Raw genomic sequence first — 22,169 nt, 5'->3', positions numbered from 1 at the left:
GTTTTTGCTCATGACTCTCCATATACAGGTCGGTTTGCAAAACGGAAGGCATATTATTGATCCCCATCTTCATCTCGACCCTCGGCCTCCCTCCATATTGGCTATTCTGCTGATCCAGCTCCTATAGGCTGTTGGTTGACCATTTAGGCCTGGTCATACAGCCCATACAATAGCAAAAGTCTCTCTTCTACCTGCTGTCCAGCCCTCCCCATACTACACACATTTGCATAAACATGAAGTTCTGTTTCTGGACGGCTTCTAACAGATTGTAAATCTGCTGGTTAAATTATCCTAAGGAATCTGGAGAGTCCCCAAAGCCTACCTGTGCGCCCGTGGACTCTGGAGATTCTTTGTTGGGTGTGCCAACCCTTTCCCTTTGCCAATGCTTCTTCAAAGATCGGTATGCAGCTTGGACTCTCACCCCGGAAGCTGGAATTCCTGCAACAAGTTTTCTTCCACCGAGAGTGCCCAGTCCATGGGCACACCAGCCTCATGTGTGGACCCGGAAAGCCAGTATCGTGACTGCTCACTCCAGTGAAGGGCGGAAGGATTTCTCGAGAGATATCTTCCGCGAAAGAAACTCTTCTCCGACCATCTTGTCTGGTAGCTGTATTCATTCCTTGTTGTGTCTGGCTTAAAGCCCGTGAAACGTTCTAACAAAATAATCCAATAATATACTTGGTATTGAGAGGGGGGGTTGACCCGGGATTCCCGCCCCAACGTGGTGTTACTGAGTATTTTCTCTTTTTCAGTTTTGTATATGTCTTGTGTTGTCTTAATAATCTTAAGTGTTTATAAGTGTTGCTAAATCACGATACAAATATCGCTCTGCAAACCCTGATCTCCCATACATGAATGACCCTCGACCTGCACTTTTATATGCATTCTGAGGGCTGGTCAGCTGGCTGAATGCCGGTTGGCAGCAACAAAAAAAGGCATAAGACTATCCACCCATGGCGGGTCCATGGGCGCCTGGTCTGTTACACGTGGGCGGACAAAACACTCCCCAAGCTCGCCATACTTGCCCCTGAACCCTGCCGTTCAGGCAGCTGCAGCTATGGACTATGTCCATGTGCATCCTGCTCAAGGCATGCACAATGTGTGCAGGGAAAAAAGAGTCAACGCCTTATTTGGATGATTCTCACGTGTGTGTGTGTGTGTGTGTGTGTGTGTGTGTGAGAGAGAGAGAGAGAGAGAGAGAGATGGCATAGAGATTTTTCCTTGGTACATGGCCATTTCAAACTTTCCACCACTTGCTTTGAACACTCCACTGTTGCTTCCTCAAGTCCCCTTGCTCAGGCCATCAGACGCCTAGCCATATGCCATGTTCATGACGGCATCTAGACGCTGGCTAAAGCACAGGAGCATGCAGGACAGCACGAAGGCAGCCACAATCAAAACATATACACGCAGGACAGCAAGAAGGCAGCAGCTAACAAGCAAAGCAGCCACAATCAAACCTATACCTTCACCACATGGCACACTTAAGCTTGTTGAAATCACAGCAAATGTTACACTTTATGTAAGGAGGTCCATCAGTTCCTTATAAAGGAGGCGGACACGTCCACCTAGTCACACTCATCTCTCCCAGACACATTGATTGGGTGCTTCACCAGTCCACAGACAAGAGTGAAGCAGCCACAATCAAACTTATACCTTCACCACATGGCACACTTAAGCTTGTTGAAATCACAGCAAATGTTACACTTTATGTAAGGAGGTCCATCAGTTCCTTATAAAGGAGGCGGACACGTCCACCTAGTCACACTCATCTCTCCCAGACACATTGATTGGGTGCTTCACCAGTCCACAGACAAGAGTGAAGCCCCCCATAATGCCCACTTGAATATTCTCAAGAATAGATAAAAAGATGTCTTCTTTGTATGAGTCAAAAAAAATAGCTAAGTTAGCTTCCAGTTGAACTTGGTAAATATGCATAAAGAAAGGTAAATCCATATAATATAGAGCATTATAAAGCAGCAATGATATAGCCAGAACTAAACATCAAGGCAACAAAACCATAAAACAACCATATGATTGCATCATAGCAAGTGTTCACCTCGTCAAAGCCCCCAAAACCTCCAAAGCCGCCAAAGCCACTAAAGCCACCATCACCTTCAAATCCAGGTCCACCACCTGAACCCATCTTCTCAAATGACTCTGGACCTACCTGAACAGCAAGTTGCCATTTTTTTTCTATATAAAAAAAAGATTACAGCACACGACTAAAAGAGTTAAAATGAGAGACCGATGGAAACCATGGGGCAGGCTCTCTCTCTCTCTCTCTCTCTCTCTCTCTCTCTCTCTCTCCGTGTAACTTTAATCCTTGCTCAGCCTAACATGAACACCTGATCATACAAAGACCGCTTCTCATCGTCTTTCAGGACCTGTCAAAATTCATGCGATAGACAACAAATCATAATGTTATTGGTTGGCACTATAAGAGGATGAAGAAAGTGTGTAGATTCTAATCAATTGATTGATCACATCCTAATCATGTTAAGGTTGACGAGTTAATGGAACAGCTTCCATGTATTGGAGTACACTTGCAATCATGAGGAAAAGTGCTTACCTCATAAGCCTTTTGAATCTCTTGAAACTTTTTCTCTGCATGGGGATTGTCCTTATTCATATCCGGATGATGCTTCTTAGCCAACTGCAAAAAGATCCTAGGTTTACTCGGATGTACATGCAGTTATCAATGATAAACAAATACTTATCACACTTGTCAAAACATCCTAGATATGATAGACAAATGTTACCGCATAGTAAGCCTTTTTTATATCTGATTGGCTGGCGTCCTTCCTAATGCCAAGAATCTCATAATAATCCCGGCTTTTCATGCCCCATATACCTGCAGAAAAGAAGTTAGAGAATTCAAAATATTTACAGTATCTTATAACCCACAAAAGAGCGTAAGAATTCAGAGTTCTGTGGCAGAGTGATCGTTGAACTCACATGTCAAAAAATACCTGTAGCATGAAATTGTCTTTTGATTACAGCAGTGAAATCAAGCCAGCCAGTGCCTTGTCCTACAGTAAAACCTTTATTGCTTTGATCTCCTGCAGATCTTAACTTTTTTAGTTAAGCCACCCAAAAATAGCCTTCAAGTGAAGGTCTGTAAGCACGGAACATAAATCCAGGATTACTACGCTATTCATTTATCATTATAAATATGTGCGTGTGTGTGTTATACGACCAGTAATAGCTCCCTTAATTAAGAATAATAAACCTTAATCAGCTCGAGAAGCAGCTAATGTTGGGTATTTCGGAGTCACTGTGTCTGTACCCATCATGTACGTGTACCCTTGTTTGTGTATCCCCGTGTCCCTAAAAGGGCTAAGTGTGTTAAGTGTGCATGAACCCACCCTTGGGTGTGGATAAGATAAGTGTGCCATGTGTCACTTGTGTAGTATGTGTGTGTGATTCCCTTGAGTCAAAAGATAAGGCTTACAACCTACAAAAGTGTTGGCACAATCACAGGTCCAACCATGGAGCTATGGAGGATGGAATCTCTCCATGGTTGAGGAGGAAGAAGAATAGTGAAACCGGCCTTCAGAAACTTGACGGGTGGTGAGCACACTTAATCACACTTAAATCTCTTTATGAACTGGAATAATAAACTTGGAAGAAGAAGAAAAAGAATAAGTGGAGCTAGAGTGCTCCTGCACAAAAGACCAATTGGCCCCAAAGCGTGGCGTCCCCGCAGGTATTTATTTATCACTCGAGGTCGGCGTAGCCCTTGTACAATTCTCGAGAAGAAATCCCCTTGCTCCACGTAGAGGAGATCTCCTTGAAGCTTTCACCCAATTTGTGTTGTTGGATACAAGAGCCTTGGCCCCCTTTTTAGACAAGTTTGGGGGTGAAAAGCTATGCTTTTCCCCCTTAGGAAAAAAAACTAATACAAGAGCTTTTATTTTATTAAACTCTTCTTCGAATAGCTTTTCCCCCTCTCTCTTTTTTTTAATAATAATAAAAAATTACATGTGGCGCATCAGCGTTTTCGAAAAAATCCCACGCTGCTTTTGTTTTGCGCAATTTTGGGGCTGCCCGGCGTTTTCTTTGCTTCGCTTTTCCTTGCGCGGTTGCCCATCGCCTTGCCTCTTTCTCTCTTGCTTGTATGCGCCGGTAGGGCTGCTTGCTACAGGCCGCCTATGACATGCCTGCAGCCAGCCACTACCTATACAGTCTACTACCTACGTGGCAGTGCCTGCAGCCAGCCGCCACTCACACTTGCGCCACGTCAACTCAGCCGTACTGAGAGTCAGCTGCCACGTCACCTGCACTTGTACATGTGCCACGTGTCAACTGCTGACTGGGCTAACCCACAAGATGCCTCAGCTGCTGCTCTTGCAACAAGGTAAGAGAAAGACCAAAAACGTGCACATATGCACACACATGAATACACACACACCAAACATGTATCTGCATCCACACGTGTGTACAAACTTACACATGCATATACAGGTAAACATGATTAGCGAATGCTAAACAGGCTTAAACATAATCACAATGCTTAAGAAAAAGAGGTAAAATACTCAGTCCTGTAACATACCCCCCTCTTAAAACAAAGCAATCGTCCTCGATTGTTCATTCAAAGGATCTGCCAACTAAAACAAAACCTAAGAGAGCAACGAGAAAGCTATGTCCTACCAACTGAAACAGAACATCTCATAACATAAATCAAGAGCATCCACCTCGTGAATAGTCATGTCCCCCTGGATGCTTTACCTGCTCCGCTCATGGCCATCCCACAGGACCCACGATCAACAGTACATCATGAACATGAGTAAACACTGATGCATATCAAATGAAAGTCTAGAATAGGCGTCCCCATTCTCTCAAAAGATTCGTGTATCCATGAATCAAACCATGTGACTAGTACACATATATCATAGAAATCCCATAGGCAAATATACTGTCAGGTCAGTATCTCGGGTGTACTGATAAGAACACCAAGCGACTTCCAGATCTCATCCAAGTGAACTCTGTGACAAAGGAGCGGAGTCACCCCCCTCTTGAGTAATAGGTAGTACTCCAGAATCCCCAGCTGAACCTGTTGAAGCACTTTCTAAGGTAGGCTCCAAACCAAAAGCCTCGAGGTAAAGTTGTAGTATCTTCGGTGAATCTGCCAAGTCACCCTCCTCCATCCACTTTGAATCCATAGGTGAATAGTTCACAAACTTCACCAGATATCGACGTCAAACTTTTCCTCTGACTTTTCTTTGCCAAAATTTGTTCCGGTTGAAGAATCTCATCTAGTTCTTCGACTTCTAGTCGTGTTTCATCAACCTGATCTGTAGGCACCTCACCTCTGAAAGGTTTAAGAAGACTCACATGGAATGCATTATGAATCCCCCAATGATCCGGTAACTGAAGACGATAAGAAACATCACTCATCTTCTCAATCACCTGATGAAAAGGCCCATAGTACCGCATACTCAATTTAGGATATAAGCTCTGTTTACCCTTCATTTTCCTGAGTCTAGCCTTCTCAAATCTCAAAAGCACCCAATCACCCAAATCAAAAACCAATGATCGACGGTGTAGGTTTGCTGCTTTCCTCTGTTTCTCTTGAGTCCTTTGAAGAGCCATCTTGACCTTCTTGTAAGCCTCATCCATATTCTCCACAAAACGATCTGCCTCAAAGATCTTATCTTTTGTATGTAGGATCGGAGGTACTTTCTTCCCACCTTCCACAATCTCGAAAGGTGCCTTACCCGTGAAAGTGTGAATGGTGTTGTTGTAAGCAAACTCCACCAAAGGAAGATACTTTTCCCACTGCTCCTTATGATCTGAAACATAACACTTTAGAAGATCCAATACAACTGAGTTGGCAATTTCCGATTGCCCATCTGTTTGTGGATGAAAAGACGATGATAACTTCAACGAAGTCTTCATGTTCTCGAACAATGCTCTCCAAAATAAATTCGTCATTCGAGGATCTCGGTCACTGACAATAGATGTGGGCATCCCATGGTACTTGAAGATATTTGTCAAAAATATCCTCACCATTTGCTCTGCATTTATCTTCTTCCTGACTGGAATGAAATGGGCCTGCTTACTGAAATGATCCACGATAGTCCAGATGCCATCATTCCCACTCTTTGTCCTAGGAAGATCAAAGATAAAATCCATAGCAATACTCTCCCACGGTCTATCTAGAATAGGCAAAGGATGAAGTAACCTAGGTGTCTTTTGACGGTCATACTTCACCTTCTCACAAATGATACAATCACGAACAAAAGCATCCGCATCCCTGCGCATAGTAGGCCAATAAAAGAATGCCTCCAAAGCTTTTACTGTAGCCTCAATACCACGATGGCCTGCATAAGGCGGAGCATGGCATTTTGTCAAAACCTTTAGCCTCAACTGAGATGTGACACAATGTCATGCATCATCAAAAATCCTTCCTTGAGAGAATAATGATCAACTCACCCTCCTTCAGTCAAACGGTCAAAAATCCGCTCAAAATCTGCGTCATGAGCATAATGTTCTCGCATATCATCAAGTTCATGATGAAAGATAATAGAGACGGCGGCCACATGTGGTTTCCTAGACAGGGCATCCGCAACCACATTCTTTTTGCCATCCACATGAACAATCTGAAAGCGAAACATGGACAAAAAGTTAGCCCATCTCATATGCTTCTCTGAGAGCTTCGTTTGAGTGAGGAAGTATCGAAGAGTCTAATGATCACTCTGAACAATGAAATCAGCCCCAAGAAGGTAATGCTTCCGAGTAGAAAGAGCATGAATAATCGCAAGAAGCTCCTTCTCATACACTTGTAGATTCCTTTTTGCTGGTGACAAAGTTCTCTCATAAGCAATATCCTGCATAAGAACAGCTCCAATGCTATTCCCGCATGCATCACACTGTACCACAAAAGGTTTATGTAGATCTCGTAAAACCAAAACTGGACCAGTGGTTAGCTTTTCCTTAAGCTTGTTGAAAGCTTCCACTTCTTCTCTGTCCATCGAAATTTTACATACTTTTTGGTCAGGTGATGTAAAGGTGAAGCAATTTCTACAAAGAATCGGATAAACCGCCTGTAATATGAACAAAGTCCTAAGAAACTTCTCACATCGTGTATGGTCTGTAAATCCGGCCAATTCTTTTTATCGCTTCAATTTTTGCTGGATCCATCCTGACGCCATCCTTAGACACTATGTGCCCAAGAAAGTGAATCTCCTACATGCAAAATTCACTCTTCTTTCCGTTGACAACCAATCTATGCTTTCTAAGTTCCTCAAACACTTTGGTCAAATGCTCCCGATGCTCCTTCTTTGAAGGAGAAAACACAATTATTCATCAAAGAAGATAACCACAAAAGCACGGTAGGATCGAAAAATCCGATCCATCATCCTATTAAAAGTTGCTGGAGCATTCGTAAGACCAAAAGGCATGACCAAAAACTCATAAAGTCCAAACGTTGTCCTGAAAGCTGTCTTGTGCACATCGTTTGGCCTGATGCGAATTTGATGGTATCCACTCTTCAAATCAATGCGACTGAAGTAAGCTGCTTCCTGTAACCGATCCACTCTTCAAATCAATGCGACTGAAGTAAGCTGCTTCCTGTAACCGATCCAAAATATCATCGATTCGTGGTATAGGAAATCTGTTCTTGATGGTAATCTTATTCAGTGCCTTGTAATCAATGCACATCCGCCAAGAACCATCTTTCTTTTGTACCAAAAGCACTGGTGAACAATAGGGCGAAGAGCTCAACTGAATCAACCCTTTGTCCAATAGATCACGCACTTGGCTCATAATCTCTTCTTGTTGGGCTGCGCTCACTCTATAGGGTGGCTTATTCGGTGGTGAACTTCCAGGAATCAAATCAATCCCATGATCCTCACGCCTGGCAGGTGGCAACTCCCCTGGCATGGCAAAGCCTCTGAAAAACAATCTTGAAAACTTTTGAGAAAGTCCAATCTTTCCTTGTCCAACTTGCAAAATGACACTGTCACATGTGGATACATCCCTTCAACAATGGCACTTGCTGCCCTGTTGGCAGCCTCGCCATCCACAAAAAATCCCATAACAAGGTCACTACCAACAAACTCTATTGCCTCTGTCCACTTTGATGCAAGCACATCAACACTCTTCCCAGTCCCTGATGCATCATACGATGAAATGAAATACATCTCTCCTCGACAATAGGCCACTACCCCATGGATAGACGTCTTTCATGTATCGCTCCATCCATCAGCGATAAGAGACACTCGATTCTTTTTCCACATATGCTTTGTGTTCTCTACAGCTTGCTCTATAGCACGCCTCTCTTTCTCAAGAAGAGTGGTACGCAAGGTCTCTGAGGATGGGGGAGTGTAAGATGGACCATACTCACCAATCTTCCTCACCATATGTCACATGCACTCTGCACTCAATGCATAGTGACAAACTGGCTCATCATCAGCAGTGCAACATTTGTATATTATTAGAACCTAGTAGGATGATATTTGCCGTACGCCGTGACCCCATTGTACATCCTCAGTCCACGATAAGTCAGGCACGAGCTACGTAGGTCATTCCTCAGCCTTAGCGGGTCAATCAGTCAGTCAAGTCCCTTAACCCACTTGGAGAGAATCATTCATGCATGTAGAGTTAGTAGAAGCCTTAGGGTTTGCATCAGAAAGCACTCTGCATCTTGCATAATATGCATTCATATGCTTGTGCATCATTTAGAACATCCCAGAAGCCTTAGGGAATTTACTAGGATTTATCTAGTATTTTTCCCATATTTTATGGTATTTATTTAGCATTTGAGGTCATTTATAAATATAAACTTTATTAAATAAATGACCAGCCAACTTGACCAACCCCTAGTTAGTATAAATAGGCTTGATTAGGGCTTAGTTCTCCCATTCAGTCTTCAGTGAGCTAGGCACCTTCCTCCTCAGCACTAGGAGCATTCCCCGCCTTCAGCCTAGACTGGTTCTTGCCTTTTGGAGCTTGTGTTTGTACTTGCAGCCTTCCTTGAAGCTTAACGCAGCCCCTTCATGCAGTCCATTCAGTAGCCAGCCACTCCATAGATACCACAGCCAACAGGCACATCTAGTTGAACCTTAACGCAGCCTTTTGTGCATTCAACGCAGCCATTCAGACCTTCAGCCATCTGCTCAGCCCTCAGGCACCTGCATACAGCACACAGCCAGCCCCAATACAACCCTACAGTCTGCGTTTGAGCCCATATCACCACCAGCAGCTATTCAGTCCATACAGACCTGCGTTTGCAGATCTACAGCCCTACAATCTGCGTTTCAGTCCAGCATCAGTTCTACAACAGTATTCTGCCTTCTGTGCATCATCCATGCAAGCTACAGTCATCTGGTGAAGGTAACATATCATTCATAAGCATTTACAGCATAGTTACATAGCTCAGAACAGTCCACCGCAATCCTTTCTCAGCCTCGGGTGTGCAGCCCTTCCTCATGCCCTTGGGAAGAGTGCATAGGCTCAAAAGCAGTTCATTGAGGTGTTTCTACAACCATGTACAGTTCAGCCAGGCTTTCGATCCTCCGAGATCTTGCATTTGGCTTATCTACAGTCCACAGTCATTCTCTCTAAAGTAATAAAGCAAATACTATCTCGTTATCGGGATAGGGGGCCCTTCAATGGGTAATTTGGGACCCAATCTGGTGTACAGTTCTCATATATCTCTCTCTCATCTCTTTAAAGTTTGAAGTATTAAAGTGGATTGCTAAACTCACGAAACTCAGGATACAGAAGACGGTGTGAGCATTTGTGTGACAGGATCCTCCAATACAAAGATTTCCGTTGCATATTACATTGGTATCAGATTCAAATTGTCCACACACACCGTATCCTAGCGTGGGGGCATCCTTGGATGGTTATATTGCGTTCCGGCACGACCACCGAACTTCAGCATCGTGTCTACAGAAGAGAGTACTCATCAGCCGAAAGACGTCTCCCCCGAAGGAGACCATGTTCTTCCGCCTACAGCAGACACCATAGCTCTTCTTAGAGCTCAGAGAACCAGCTGCTCATGGAGCATCTCCAACTCTTGGAGGCAGCAGCAGCACGTCCTCCACCGCCTTGTAGGCATATGCTCACTTATGGTAGTGCTATGTGTGAACAGGGCTTAACCAAGGGCACTTTTTCCCATGTGGTTTTTCCCCTTGGACATCAAGTGTGAAAGGACACTCTAACATGTAATATTTTGTACTTCTATATTATATGGATGTGGCACACATGCAAGAGCTGACTTGCATTTTGTGGATACCACACTTTTGGCTCTCTCTCTCTCTCTCTCTCTCTCTCTCTCTCTCTCTCTCTCACACATTTCTGTGTGTGAGCTTCTCTACCCTGCACCTAACCCTAATGTGCAGGTTTGTGTGTGTAAGTGTGTGAGTCCAACACCCAACAATTGGTATCAGAGCTGGGAGCTGGCCCTGAAATTCTGCTACTAGAAGAAAGCCTGCGAATTTCCGCCGACAAACTGTGTATTTCCATCGCCGGACTGCCTGTTTCCGTCCGTCGGTTCCGTCGTTGCTCCACCATCCGGCCACGCGGCACTAGTGGGGAGCCCACCACCACCGCCCAACTCGCAGGCGGCACCGCCCTTTGCAACCGGCAGCGACATCGCTGCCCGGACCGCCTCCGCTGTCAACGCTCCCATCCGGCCGCCGAGAGCCACGCTCGACGTTTTGTTCCGGATGGCCAGAGCACGGTTCCGTTCCAGCCTTCGTCGCCGTCGCCCAGCATCGACCCCGCTCGCCGTTCTGCTCCAGCTTTCTGTTCCGTTCCGGCTACTGCTCTGTTCATCCGTCCGAGGCTCCGTTCCGGCCTGCAGGTAGCCGCCCCGCAGTCCGTCCTGCGCCGACGATTCCTGGCCCCCGCTAACATGCTCCGTCTACACCTACGCGCTAGCCCTGCGCCCTCCGTGCTAGTCCAAGGCCACCGGCGGGTCCTGCCCGACTCCAACGTCGTGCGCCCTGCTCGTACCGCTTCCCTACGCGTGCTTGCGCTCTGACTGGGGCCCGACACCTGCACCTGGGCCCGCCTATGACTGGCCCGACACCTGCCCAGCACCCGCCTCCACTCTGCCTCGTACCTGGGCCACGTACGCAGCTCTGTGCGCTCCAGCTCCACGGCCCGCCGTGCTCTGTGCTCCTCCTTGACAGCATGTGCACGCCTGGCTGTAGGCCTCTCAACTGTGTGCTCCCCTCCCTGCCTAGCACCTACTTCACACGTGCTGCCCCCAAAAGGTATTCTTCCCATTTTCTTCCAAATACAAATACAAATTTTGCAGCCATTCCAGTGACAAAAATTGAGGACCGTCGTCAAGAAGAGATCACAACCATCCTCAAAAGGTTCAGCCCCCCATCATCAACATCATCTTCTAAGGACCCTCGTCCAACAAGAGATCACAACTATCCTTCAAAAGGTTCAGCTGCCGTCGTCGTCTGCAACTACTCTACCTCTCCTTGAGAGGATCCCATTCAGTAAATCTCAAGTAAAGATGGATTCCAATGTTTAATATTCTTGGTTGCATCAATTTATTTCATATTTCATAGTTGTACGTCATAAGATCACGAGAAAGTCAAACTCATCGTTGTAGCATCTCAGTGGAGATGCTACTTTGTGGTGGCATAACTGGCCAGTCCATGGTTTTTCCTACGTGGTCAAGTATAAGTGGTCTGAGTTTGAGGAGGGTCTGAAAGCCAGTTTCGTGCCTCCTCAGTATATGGACCGGTTGGAGGATGAGTCGGCACCCATCCCATCGGTACATGCCCACATGATGAGTAGAGGCATTAAATCCAGTTCTCCTGGCATCCCATTACGTGCATCCCCTCACAATGCCTCACATTTGATATACCCTCAAAACCCATGGATAAGATTGTTTTAACCCCAACCACTGCAGAGCAATACCTGGGAAACGTGGCAAAGAATATCCCCTACTGTGACAGAATGCATTCTGGATATCATATCCAGATGAAAGAACCCTGATGTCCTGCAATGGCCATTAAAAAAAAAATGGGATCAGGGCTCGGGTTAGAAAGCTATGGCAAGAGAATGCATGCTCACAGAAAATCAGAAGAGAAAAGGTAGTGGGTATTCGTACAAAGAGGAGGCTTTTCAGTGTTGTGCGGCCTACGGCAGCCCGGCCATGCCTAAGAGTTGAAAGCCGACTCATTGTCTGCAAGACAGAGAGAGGTTATAAGCTTTCTTCAGATTTCCAGAGCCGTTTCCTCTGTAGCACCATAGTCGCTGCTCGCGTGTAACATCGCTATAAAATAAGCTTTTCTTCAGAACCTGTAACCGCGACCTGTACCCTCACTGTTCTTTTTTTCACTTCAGAAACCAGTGTCTTCGACAATACCTAACCCTGATAGTAATAAAACCCAGCTGTGCAGGAAACTTTTCTGAAATCCTGATACAACGGATGATTCTAAGCGAGGGCCTTTTCCCGTTGAACTCTAGGGCAGCGGCCTTGCATTTCATTAGAATTATTTTTATTTCCTACGATTAACTTAATTGAGATAAACGATAATCAATTAATAAATGTTAGCTACAACTAACAGTGTAATTTTTCCCACATCTTCTCATGTCAGCACCTTTTGAGGTGCTCATAAAGTGGCCCTTCTTGCATAGGGCTTGGTGAGCCAATCAATGGAGGACACTATCCACAAGATTGTAATGTTATTAAATATGGATTGTACTAAGCTTTATGGTATCAAATATGGAGTGTACTAATCTTAATAGATTTCTTATCTTCAAAGAGGTGCTTTCTAATCTTGAGTGATTTCTTATCTTTAAATAGGTGCTTTCTAATCTTCACTGATTTCTTATCTCTTCGAAGAGGTGCTTGTAAAAAGGCTTAAGCCACTACCCTTGAGTAATGGGCACATGTGCCTAACCATTCTAAGTGAAGCAAGGGGTAAGCTCGTGTGTGGAAAAGCATAAGCTAGAGAATTGACTTCATATGCTCATCTCAAAGTGGTTTAGGAAGAAGTACATATCATATGCACTATCTTTGAAGAAAAACATGATGCAAAAGAATACTCTTAAGATGTCATATCTCTTATGCTCAATCTGAATTTTTCATGCACTCATATGTAGCTTCGAGTAACTACAAGGAACCATGGTTCTTATGGGAGAAGGAAGGAACTTGGTCTCCATACTAGCACCCTTCACTTCACCTCAACACTCAGTTCATCTCACTTTCCACTTGTTGCCACTTCAACTTCACTTTTTTATCACTTTATTTACTTGCCACCTCAACTTCACCTCGCTTGCCACCTCAACTCTACCTCACCTTCCACCTCGATGTTGCCTCTCCCCACTTCATTTTACCTCAACCTCAACGTCATCTCTCTCCCACTTCACTTCACAACCACATCATCTTCACCACCATGTCATCTTCACTGTCACATCATCTATATCACCACCACATCATTTTCACCACCATATCATCTTCACTATCACATCATCTTCATCTCCACTACATCATCCTCACACCATGTTATCTTCACCTCACTTTATCTCACCTCACCATGCATAATCACTTAAGCTACCAAACAAAGAATAGGTATGAGGACCTACCACATGCCAAAAAGGAGTGTGATGAAAGAGGCAATCGTATCTACATGTACGCAACTACGTAAGATGCACTAATAGAAAGCCAATGGAGTGCTTTAGATGTGGTGGTGGTAATCACAGGGTTTTTGATGTAGGATGCAACAAGTGCAGCATCGATGGATGTGTGAAGATTGTGGAGTGGATTGTCTTTATTGAGATTGTCTAATGTAGATGCCTACATCACAATAGTTGCATATTTGGTTAGGTCCACCCACTTTTTCTTAATTTACTGATGTAACGAATGCGAAAAAATTGGAGGAGGAAAAACAAGAAGAAGTGCAATGCCTAGTGAGCATATCAAAACGTTATAACAATAAGAAGATTCTAAGGCTCAAGAATAGAAGGATCTCATACAAACTTTGACCGAGTTTACAAGACAAAGTCAACACAAGGATAAGAGAAGGCGCACCACGAAAGTAAGGAAAGCTTAAGCCAAGATGATCCTATGCACCCAATTAAAAAAATCAAAGGAATCAACAAGCTCAGAGTTAATCAAAGGAGCGTATTTGGAGTTAAACATTGAGTGTCAGGACCTTTAAGACCCTTGGTGAAGGAACTCTAATTTGTCGCTCGACACAAAAATTAGAGCATAACATATATTTTCACAAATTAAAAGCATAAACCTCAATAAGCCAAATTAAATAAACAAGAGATAGATGGAAAATAATTTAGAGATCATTGACACAAGATTGGGGTTGAATTTCCCATGGATGAGTGTGGCCCTTGTACCACTTACCCATATTTATATGTGTTAGAAAAAGTGCTTACTTTCTAAAAAGATAATTCCAAAAACAAAGCACAAGTGCTTTTGAGTTTATGAACGTGCAAGTTCTACAAAAATATAGTAAGCATTAATATAAAGTCTTGAGCATACCAAAAGTATAAAATACTATTTGGTATGCACAAAGGTATGAGGCCTTAGCCTTACAAAAATATCAATGCCTAAATATGAAATCATAAAAGGTATTCACGTGTCTTCCAAAATATCCCATAGTGCTCCAACACATCTTCCACCCACGATTAACACATAATCCGCCACTCATTCATCACCTTTATCCAAAATAATATAGTAGTCAGTATATATAACTGACTAAACACGTTAATCTTGACCATATCATACCAGTGCACATAGCTAATTAAGCACATTAATCCTAGTAGACATTATACCAACGCACACAGCTTGATTAAACACATTAATACTGGTAGAGATGATATAAATAAAAGATGCATCCAAAATAAAATATCTCGAAATAAAATAATGGGTGTGCCTATAGAGGTTACATTCCCTCTTGCTCGGGTTACAATTGACCGCAATTGCATGGATGGTCAGAGTGGATGAGTTTTTGGTAAGAATGGGAAAACTTTTTTGGCATCCATTTGGCATCTTCAATAGGATGGTTCATGACAATCACAAGATACTTAACATAAGTGTTGCATGTGTGTAGTCTCATGGTCAATAATAGACTCAGAACAAGATGTTCTTGTAATTTTAGCATATGTTATTTCCTTGTCCTTAAACTTTTTGTTCATTTATTTATTGATTTATTTCTAGGAAGCATATAAGGTGAAACTTTATTTTTAATAGGTTTAGGCATACGTGGAATATCAAAAATATTTTTAATAGGTTTAGGCATACGTGGAATATCGAAAATATTTTTATGTTTGGAATCAACCTCTTGCTCGAGAGAGAAGTCGTCATCTTAATGGTTGACTCGTGGAGAAAAAGATATTGAAGAAGCACGAAATCTTGATGCTGAAATTGCTCTTGAAGCTTTGATTTAATGTAAAAAGCAACCTTTGAGAAAAACTTTTGATGTGGCTTTTGATGCTCTTGATTTGCTTAGAGATGCAGCACGTTGGATGTAGTCCTTTGGAAGAAGTGTCGAACAAGTCCATATGGTAGAGAACCTTGATGATGTATTGTCGTTGTTGAAAGCCTTGATTTAATTTGATTCCCACTAAGTGAAAAATAAACTTTGTTGTCCCACTTGATGCTAATAAAAAAATAGAATTTTGAAGCCAAGTGTAATCGAGAAAGAATAACTCCTTAATGTTGGATAAATTGATTTATAAATCGCCAAATTAGCAAGAAGTTCGAGTGATTCAAAATTTGGTGAACCCAAAGGTAGATGTAGCAACCAAGAAATGCGTCAAAGTGCTTGAGATTTGATGTAACCTCTTTGGGAGAGGGTGTGAGCTTTTAAACTTTTTATGAATGTTTTGGAGCTTTTTGTAACAAGGTGTGAGAGGGGTAGATGCTTGAAGCTTTTTTCAAATACGAGATGTTTAAAGCTTAAGCTTTGTAAGGTGTGAGAGGGGTAGATGCTTGAAGCTTTTTGTAACAAGGTGTGAGAGGGGTAGATGCTTGAAGCTTTTTTCAAATACGAGATGTTTAAAGCTTAAGCTTTGTAAGCTTTAGAATATCAATTGCAAGCTTTATAATATAAGCTTTAAAGTGTGTTATATAGGCTTTATTGCATTGTAGCTTTTTTGGGGAGAATATTTAATATATATTATTCACTACAAATATTTAGATCCAACCATCTTTTTACAACTTCAGACAACCCTTCTGAGCTCACATCCTATTCCAAGAAGTACTACTATTCACATCCACCAACCTTTTACCACCCACCTGAGCCCCCAACCTGTTCCAACAAGTGACTCTTACTGGTATTCAATAATTTGCGGAGAAAGATTCATCTTTCATCCTCCCATACAAAAGAGGATTGACTTCAGTAGCCTAGCTGCATACAAGCTATCTTCATAGGCTCAGTAAAGAATCCTTTAGGTGGAAGCTTTTCCAAAACACATTTAGCAGCCCAGACCTTCACCATAGGTCTAGTGCTGCCCAATGGATTTTCTGTAAATGCCACAAAATTATACACAAGATGCTTCTCCTTAAGGTACCACCTCTTGGTCCTGGGTCCAAACTTGGGCAACTTGGTCTTCACCTCCTTGATAATAAACTCTTGCATACAAATTTTTGCTAGGGCTTCCTAGTATGTACCAAGGCTTGCTGTAATGCATATCATCTGATTCCATTGTAGAGAGATTGTATTGCCTGAAGTGTATTAGTATCATCTGATTCCATTTGCAGAGAGATTGTATTGCCTGAAGTGTATTAGTATCATTCATCTTGTTAGCATAATATACATATCTACAAAGATAAACACATTCATACATAGTTTCAGTGTTATTCAGCCCAATTTCCCCGCCATTATGGAATACTAAATTATTTCTAGATGTCCAGATCTCCCAAAGGCAACCATATCTCGTGATGTTAAATAACCAATTAGTAACCTCTTCAGATTCTACCCCCTTTCCCAAGACACAATCCCCACATAGTCCTCAAATCCCCAAAGTTCTAGCCACTCATCTCTCTATCTTAGCCCAAAATTCCTTGATGGCAGGGCACCCCCAAAATAAATGTTTCCCATCTTCTAAGGTTGTCTTGCACCTTGGGCAGCAGCCTGAAGTAAAGTTCTTTTGTAAAAGCTTGGATCCAACTGGTAAAGCCACTAAACATACTCTCCATAGAAAGGCCTGAAACTTTAGTGGTAGGTTGGATTCCCAAATAAGCCTCCATCTCTTTCTCCAGGTTCCAGCTTTCCATTTTACCTTCCAAGCTTTTTTGCAGTATACCACATTCAAATCTGTTTTTCTCAATTCTATGTATAAGACTTTGGTTGAACCACCTCCAATCTTTGAGTCATCCAATGCAGTGGAAACCCAACCTTTCTGAAGCTCCCCCAAGATCTAATTGACTAAAGTTCTTTCTGTAGGCTTTAATCCAAATTCGGTGACTAGCTTGTCAAGTTCTTTCTAGCCAACTAGGGTCCACCAATCCTAGCAATCTGCTAGAATTCTTAGCCCTTTGCTGTTCAAATTCTTTGCCACATTGATGTCTATCAAGGCTCAAGGTGGGTTGAAGTTGTGGGACCACCAAATTCCAAGGTTAAAGAAGGAGTTGCCTATGACTCTTTTGCACAACCATCCCACTGTAATAGATATAATATCTCTTTCCATTTTCCATAAAGAAACCTACAAAGTGAGGAATTTGTGATCTTAAGGGGAGTAGAGGAAAACAACTTGTTTCTCTAGTTGAGTCCCATCCACATCCCTCTCTGATATTATACAGGAGAATCTTCAACAATCTCTCTAAACATTCTGGCCTAGACTTCTTCTTGAGATAAGCATTTGGGTAAGAACAAAGCAATCTTGGCAAAAGTGTGAGTGGGAAGATGCAGAATACCCAAGCCCCCATCAACTTTAGGTAAGCTTGTTTTTTCCCATGCTAACCAAGCAGGTACCTTCTTTGCATTGAATTTATTCTTCCAAAGGAAGTCCCTAATGGGGCTCATAATCCTCTTCCATTAATCTTTTCCAAAGTTAACCACTAGAGCCAAGAACATGATGTAAGCATTCAGAACTGTGTTGTAGATAGCAAGTCTATCATGGAGGGGATTCTCACTCCTTCCCACTTCTTGAGTTTCACGAGAAATCTTTCAATGGCCCACTCAGAGAGTTGTTTATTAGTGAAATCCACACCAAAGGGTACTCCTAGATGTCTGACAATCTAACCCCTCCTAATCACCTCACACCCCCATCTATGTATATCAAAGTCATTGTCCTCTATTAGGCTGATTATCTTAGTTTTTTGGATATTACACTTGGACCCACAGGCATCAACAAACTCTTGAACAATAGATAAGGCTTGTCTCATGTTATCCCCATTAGCTCTAAGGAAAAGCAGAGAGTAGCAAAACATTGGGTGATGAGTTGCTCCCCATTTTTAAACTTAAGACTAGTAACCCAGCCTTTCTCATTGGCCTCTTCTAGGGAAACTATTAGGGGATGGGAGGCAATGGCAAAAAGAAGAGGGGCTAAGGGGCATCCTTGTCTAACAGATCTTCTAATTAAAACACCCCCAACTATCCTACCATTTAGAAGAAGACTAGAGTAGCCTCCTAGAGACAGAGTGAATATGCAAGAAGCAATCCTGGGGCCAAATCCCAATTTCTCCATGACTCTTGCCACATAAGACCAATGAATCCCATCATAAGCTTTTTCCAAATCTAGCTGAAGCATAATGCATTTTTTATTAGTTCTTATAGCTATATCTCTCCCTACCATTGCAGCCAGAATGTTATCATAAGTGGATCTGCCCTTTATAAACCCATGTTGTTTCCTAGATATCACCTTATGAATCATTGGGGTAATCCTTAAGGCTATGAATTTAGCCAGGATTTTATATACCACTGTTAAGAGGGTAATGGGTCTCTAATGATTAAACCTACAGCAAACAACTTGTTTAGGAATGAGTTTCACCACCCCCTCCTTCAAGTCTTTATCCAAAATCCCATAGCTAAAAGCATGGCTGCACATTTTCCAAATTATATCCTTCATAGAGGGCCAAAATGAGATGAAAAATTCTACAGAAAGACCATTCCACCCTGGAGGCTTTTCCTTGCCCAGTTTAGTAATAGCTTCCCAGCATTCATCCTGTTCTATATTCCTTTCCAGCCAATTGGTGTCTCCTGCATCTATACTTTGCTTAAGCAATCTAAGCATGTTTCTTTCTACCCTATATCTTGATCTAGAATCATATTCCTTGAGACTCAAAGCGGCACTTAGATAGTCTACCCATTTCCTGGTGGCCACTTCCTCTATATCCTAAATCACTAACCCATTTTCATCCCTAATTGTCACGTAGGCTGTAATGCCTGTGTGACCGACGGAGACCGGATGGCCATATCCGGGGTTCAATGGGAGAGGACGCCCATGCGGAGTCATGGGCGGCCAGGCTAGTGTGGACGGCAGGCCACACACTATATAGCCTGGGGGATGAGGGGCAATCCTCATTCTTCCTCTATGGCTGGGTGGTGAGCCAGAGGCCGTCCCCTCTTGTGGTAATGCCCGTAGCGGCGTTATGTTAATGTATGGATTCCAGCCGAGATCTCCGATGGCTGTAGGCCTAGAAAAGGAGAAGATTCAATCTGTCAAGGATTCCCTTGAAGATATGAATGATATGCTCAAAGCTGCACGCGAGAGCATTCGTAGCGCCAGGATCGCGCTAAAACATTTGTCGATAAAGGACGCAGACAAGTGACCTTTGCAGAAGGTGACTTTGTATTTTTAAAGGTTCCTGCGCAGTCAGCAACCATGAAAACGGGAAAGTGTGATAAACTTTCTCCTAGATATTGCGGTCCTTTCAAGGTCCTTAAGAAATTGGGGACGTAGCCTACAAACTTGAGTTACCGGAGAGTTCTAAAGTTCATCCTGTCTTCCATGTTAGTAAACTGAAGAAATCAGTTCACGGGTTAGAGAACGTAGTTTCTCTAGATATTTTGGTGAAATTAATCACTCCACCAAAGATACCACATGAACCAGAAAGGATTCTTGGGTATCGAGACAGACAAACCCGACATAGAGTGTACCAGGAGGTACTTGTTAAATGGACAGATAGGGATGAGGAAGTGGCAACCTGGGAACACCGTAGTGCAATTTCCAAAAGGTTTCCCCAGTTTGTTTTCGAGGACGAAAACACTTCTTAAGGGGGGGGTAATGTCACGTAGGCTGTAATGCCTGTGAACCGACGGCAGACCGGATGGCCATATCCGGGGTTCAGTGGGAGAGGATGCCCATGCGGAGTCATGGGCGGCCAGGCTAGTGTGGATGGCAGGCCACACACTATATAGCCTGGGGGATGAGGGGCAATCCTCATTCTTCCTCTATGGCTGGGTGGTGAGCCAGAGGCCGTCCCCTCTTGTGGTAATGCCCGTAGTAGCGGCGTTACGGGAATGTGACACTAATAATGCCAACTATCTCCCTATTGTCCCTCTCTAGGGTTAGCTTAAATAAATGTCTATCAGGTCTCTTGTTGGAGAAAAAGACATTCCTTTTGATAGCACCCAAACTGTACATTGCTAGTTTGTCATCCTCTTCTTTGAGGCTCAGTTGTTGACAACTTGTGTATAGGATGATTTCTTCATCTGAGAGTTTCCCCAGTTGTCTTTTCCTTTGAAGTGCTTCTAGTTGATCACTCCACCTTTTCCTCTTCTCTTTCCTCTCATAAGCTCTTAATTTTCCTATTCTCCTTATGACATCTTGCATTTCAATAGCAAAAGCCATCCAGGCTCCTTCCCCAATGCCTCTTCTCCTTAGTCTACTAATAGCTTCTTCAGTACATTTTATGAACAGTTCATCTTTCAATAAGGAGTTGTTTATCCTTAATTTCCTCGTTGGAAAATGGCAGTAGAAGAATTATATATCCTAATCTCTAAGGTATGAGGCACACAAACGGCTTGACTAAAAAAACTATAGCCATCCTGGAAGAAGAGCCGAAATATTGTAAGCTAAAGTATGCGTGTCCCAGATCATATCTCCATTCCCCAAGACTCTAACCATCTCCCAACTTTCCACTAAGTTCCCCCCATTTCTTTTTCTCTTGCCCCATTAGAATGGTGCTTCCTCCACATCTATCAGCTAGAGTCTCTACCATATTAAAATCCCCCATAAGAATCTTGGGACATTGCATGTTAAGCCCACAAAGCCAGTCCCATATCCTTCCCCTTTCTTTGTAATTATGAGCTCCATAGATATTAATAACCCAAAATCTCTCTCCACCAACCTGGAATTCTAGCGCTATACTATTGGGATGGTTAGCAATAAGGTAGGGCTTCATGGATTCCTTTATGATGGTCATAACCCCACTATATCCTTTATCAGTACCCCCATAATACACTACCCAATACTTAAATCTCTCCCTTCTATTCCCTTTTCCCCAAAAAGGTTATGCTCGTGGATGGCCAACAAGGACAACTTCCACTCTTTCACTGGACTCCAAAAAGTTACATTTTTCTTTTTATCATTAATGCCTTTTACATTCCATGTACATCCCCTTATCTTAGCCTTAATGATCATTGAACAGTTGTATGAACAGTTGTATCAGGGACCATCTCCACCTCTTGACTATCTTCTTGATCAGGATCAGGGTTCTGGACCCCATCTTCTCGGCAGTTTCTACTTGCCAGTTAAAATTTTCCATGGAAGAAGTTTCATTGTCCAACTGAATGGATTAGAATATATTAAGTGGCTGGGATTCTCGGGAGAGTTAACTATGCACTTCCCCTTTTCAGGAGATTTATTTTGTAGTCTTCTAGCTTATTCTTTGGTTGTTCTAAGGTTGGTTTTACTCTGGGTTTTTCAACCACTTTAGTCCAACCCTCTTCTGTATGCCTACTCCCTTATGGAGCCTATACCCCTTTCCCCTTGTCCTCTTTGGCCTTGCTAGCTTCCTTTTATGTATTATTTAGTCCCTTATCTCCCTCAAGGTCCATATCCTCCTTACTATCTTCCCTCATTATTTTTGGATTGAGGTTCACAGAATCTGGCTATGTGTCCGAGATCCCCACATTTAAAACAGGCTCTAGGAAAAGGATCAAACTTGAGGGCTAATTCAATTTTGCCAATATCCCCAAGATCTACCTCTAAGGATTTTGGAGTTTTGAAACTTGTTAGTGTTCCATGATATGCAAATACTGTTCGCTTGGCGGCCAGAATCC

The 22,169-nt window shown here is 43.0% G+C and overlaps 1 protein-coding gene across 2 annotated transcripts in view; it reads right to left on the bottom strand.

The window, feature by feature from the left end:
* LOC147605326 (chaperone protein dnaJ GFA2, mitochondrial-like) overlaps nt 1-12,454 on the bottom strand; it is a 46,337-nt gene extending 33,883 nt beyond the window's left edge. Inside the window, exons 1-7 of one of the 2 annotated variants that reach the window (XM_086793982.1) lie at nt 12,089-12,454; nt 11,896-11,977; nt 2,973-3,062; nt 2,763-2,854; nt 2,573-2,656; nt 2,349-2,387; nt 2,060-2,170 (exon numbers count right to left, since the gene is read on the bottom strand). In XM_086793982.1, the coding sequence (XP_086650108.1) occupies nt 2,060-2,170; nt 2,349-2,387; nt 2,573-2,656; nt 2,763-2,854; nt 2,973-3,062; nt 11,896-11,977; nt 12,089-12,160 (570 nt within the window). In that variant the 5' untranslated portion in view covers nt 12,161-12,454. Of the gene's footprint in view, nt 1-2,059; nt 2,171-2,348; nt 2,388-2,572; nt 2,657-2,762; nt 2,855-2,958; nt 3,063-11,895; nt 11,978-12,088 lie in introns of both variants that reach the window. The other variant, XM_086793983.1, reaches the window with a different exon arrangement.
* Nucleotides 12,455-22,169: the final 9,715 nt, after the last annotated feature.

Source organism: Cibotium barometz, chromosome 60 (assembly GCF_041138505.1).
Source record: "Cibotium barometz isolate CiBa-2024 chromosome 60, ASM4113850v1, whole genome shotgun sequence".
NCBI lineage: Eukaryota > Viridiplantae > Streptophyta > Polypodiopsida > Cyatheales > Cibotiaceae > Cibotium > Cibotium barometz.
The sequence above is the reverse complement of the archived record's forward strand: the minus strand, read 5'-3'. Positions and strand labels throughout refer to the sequence as shown.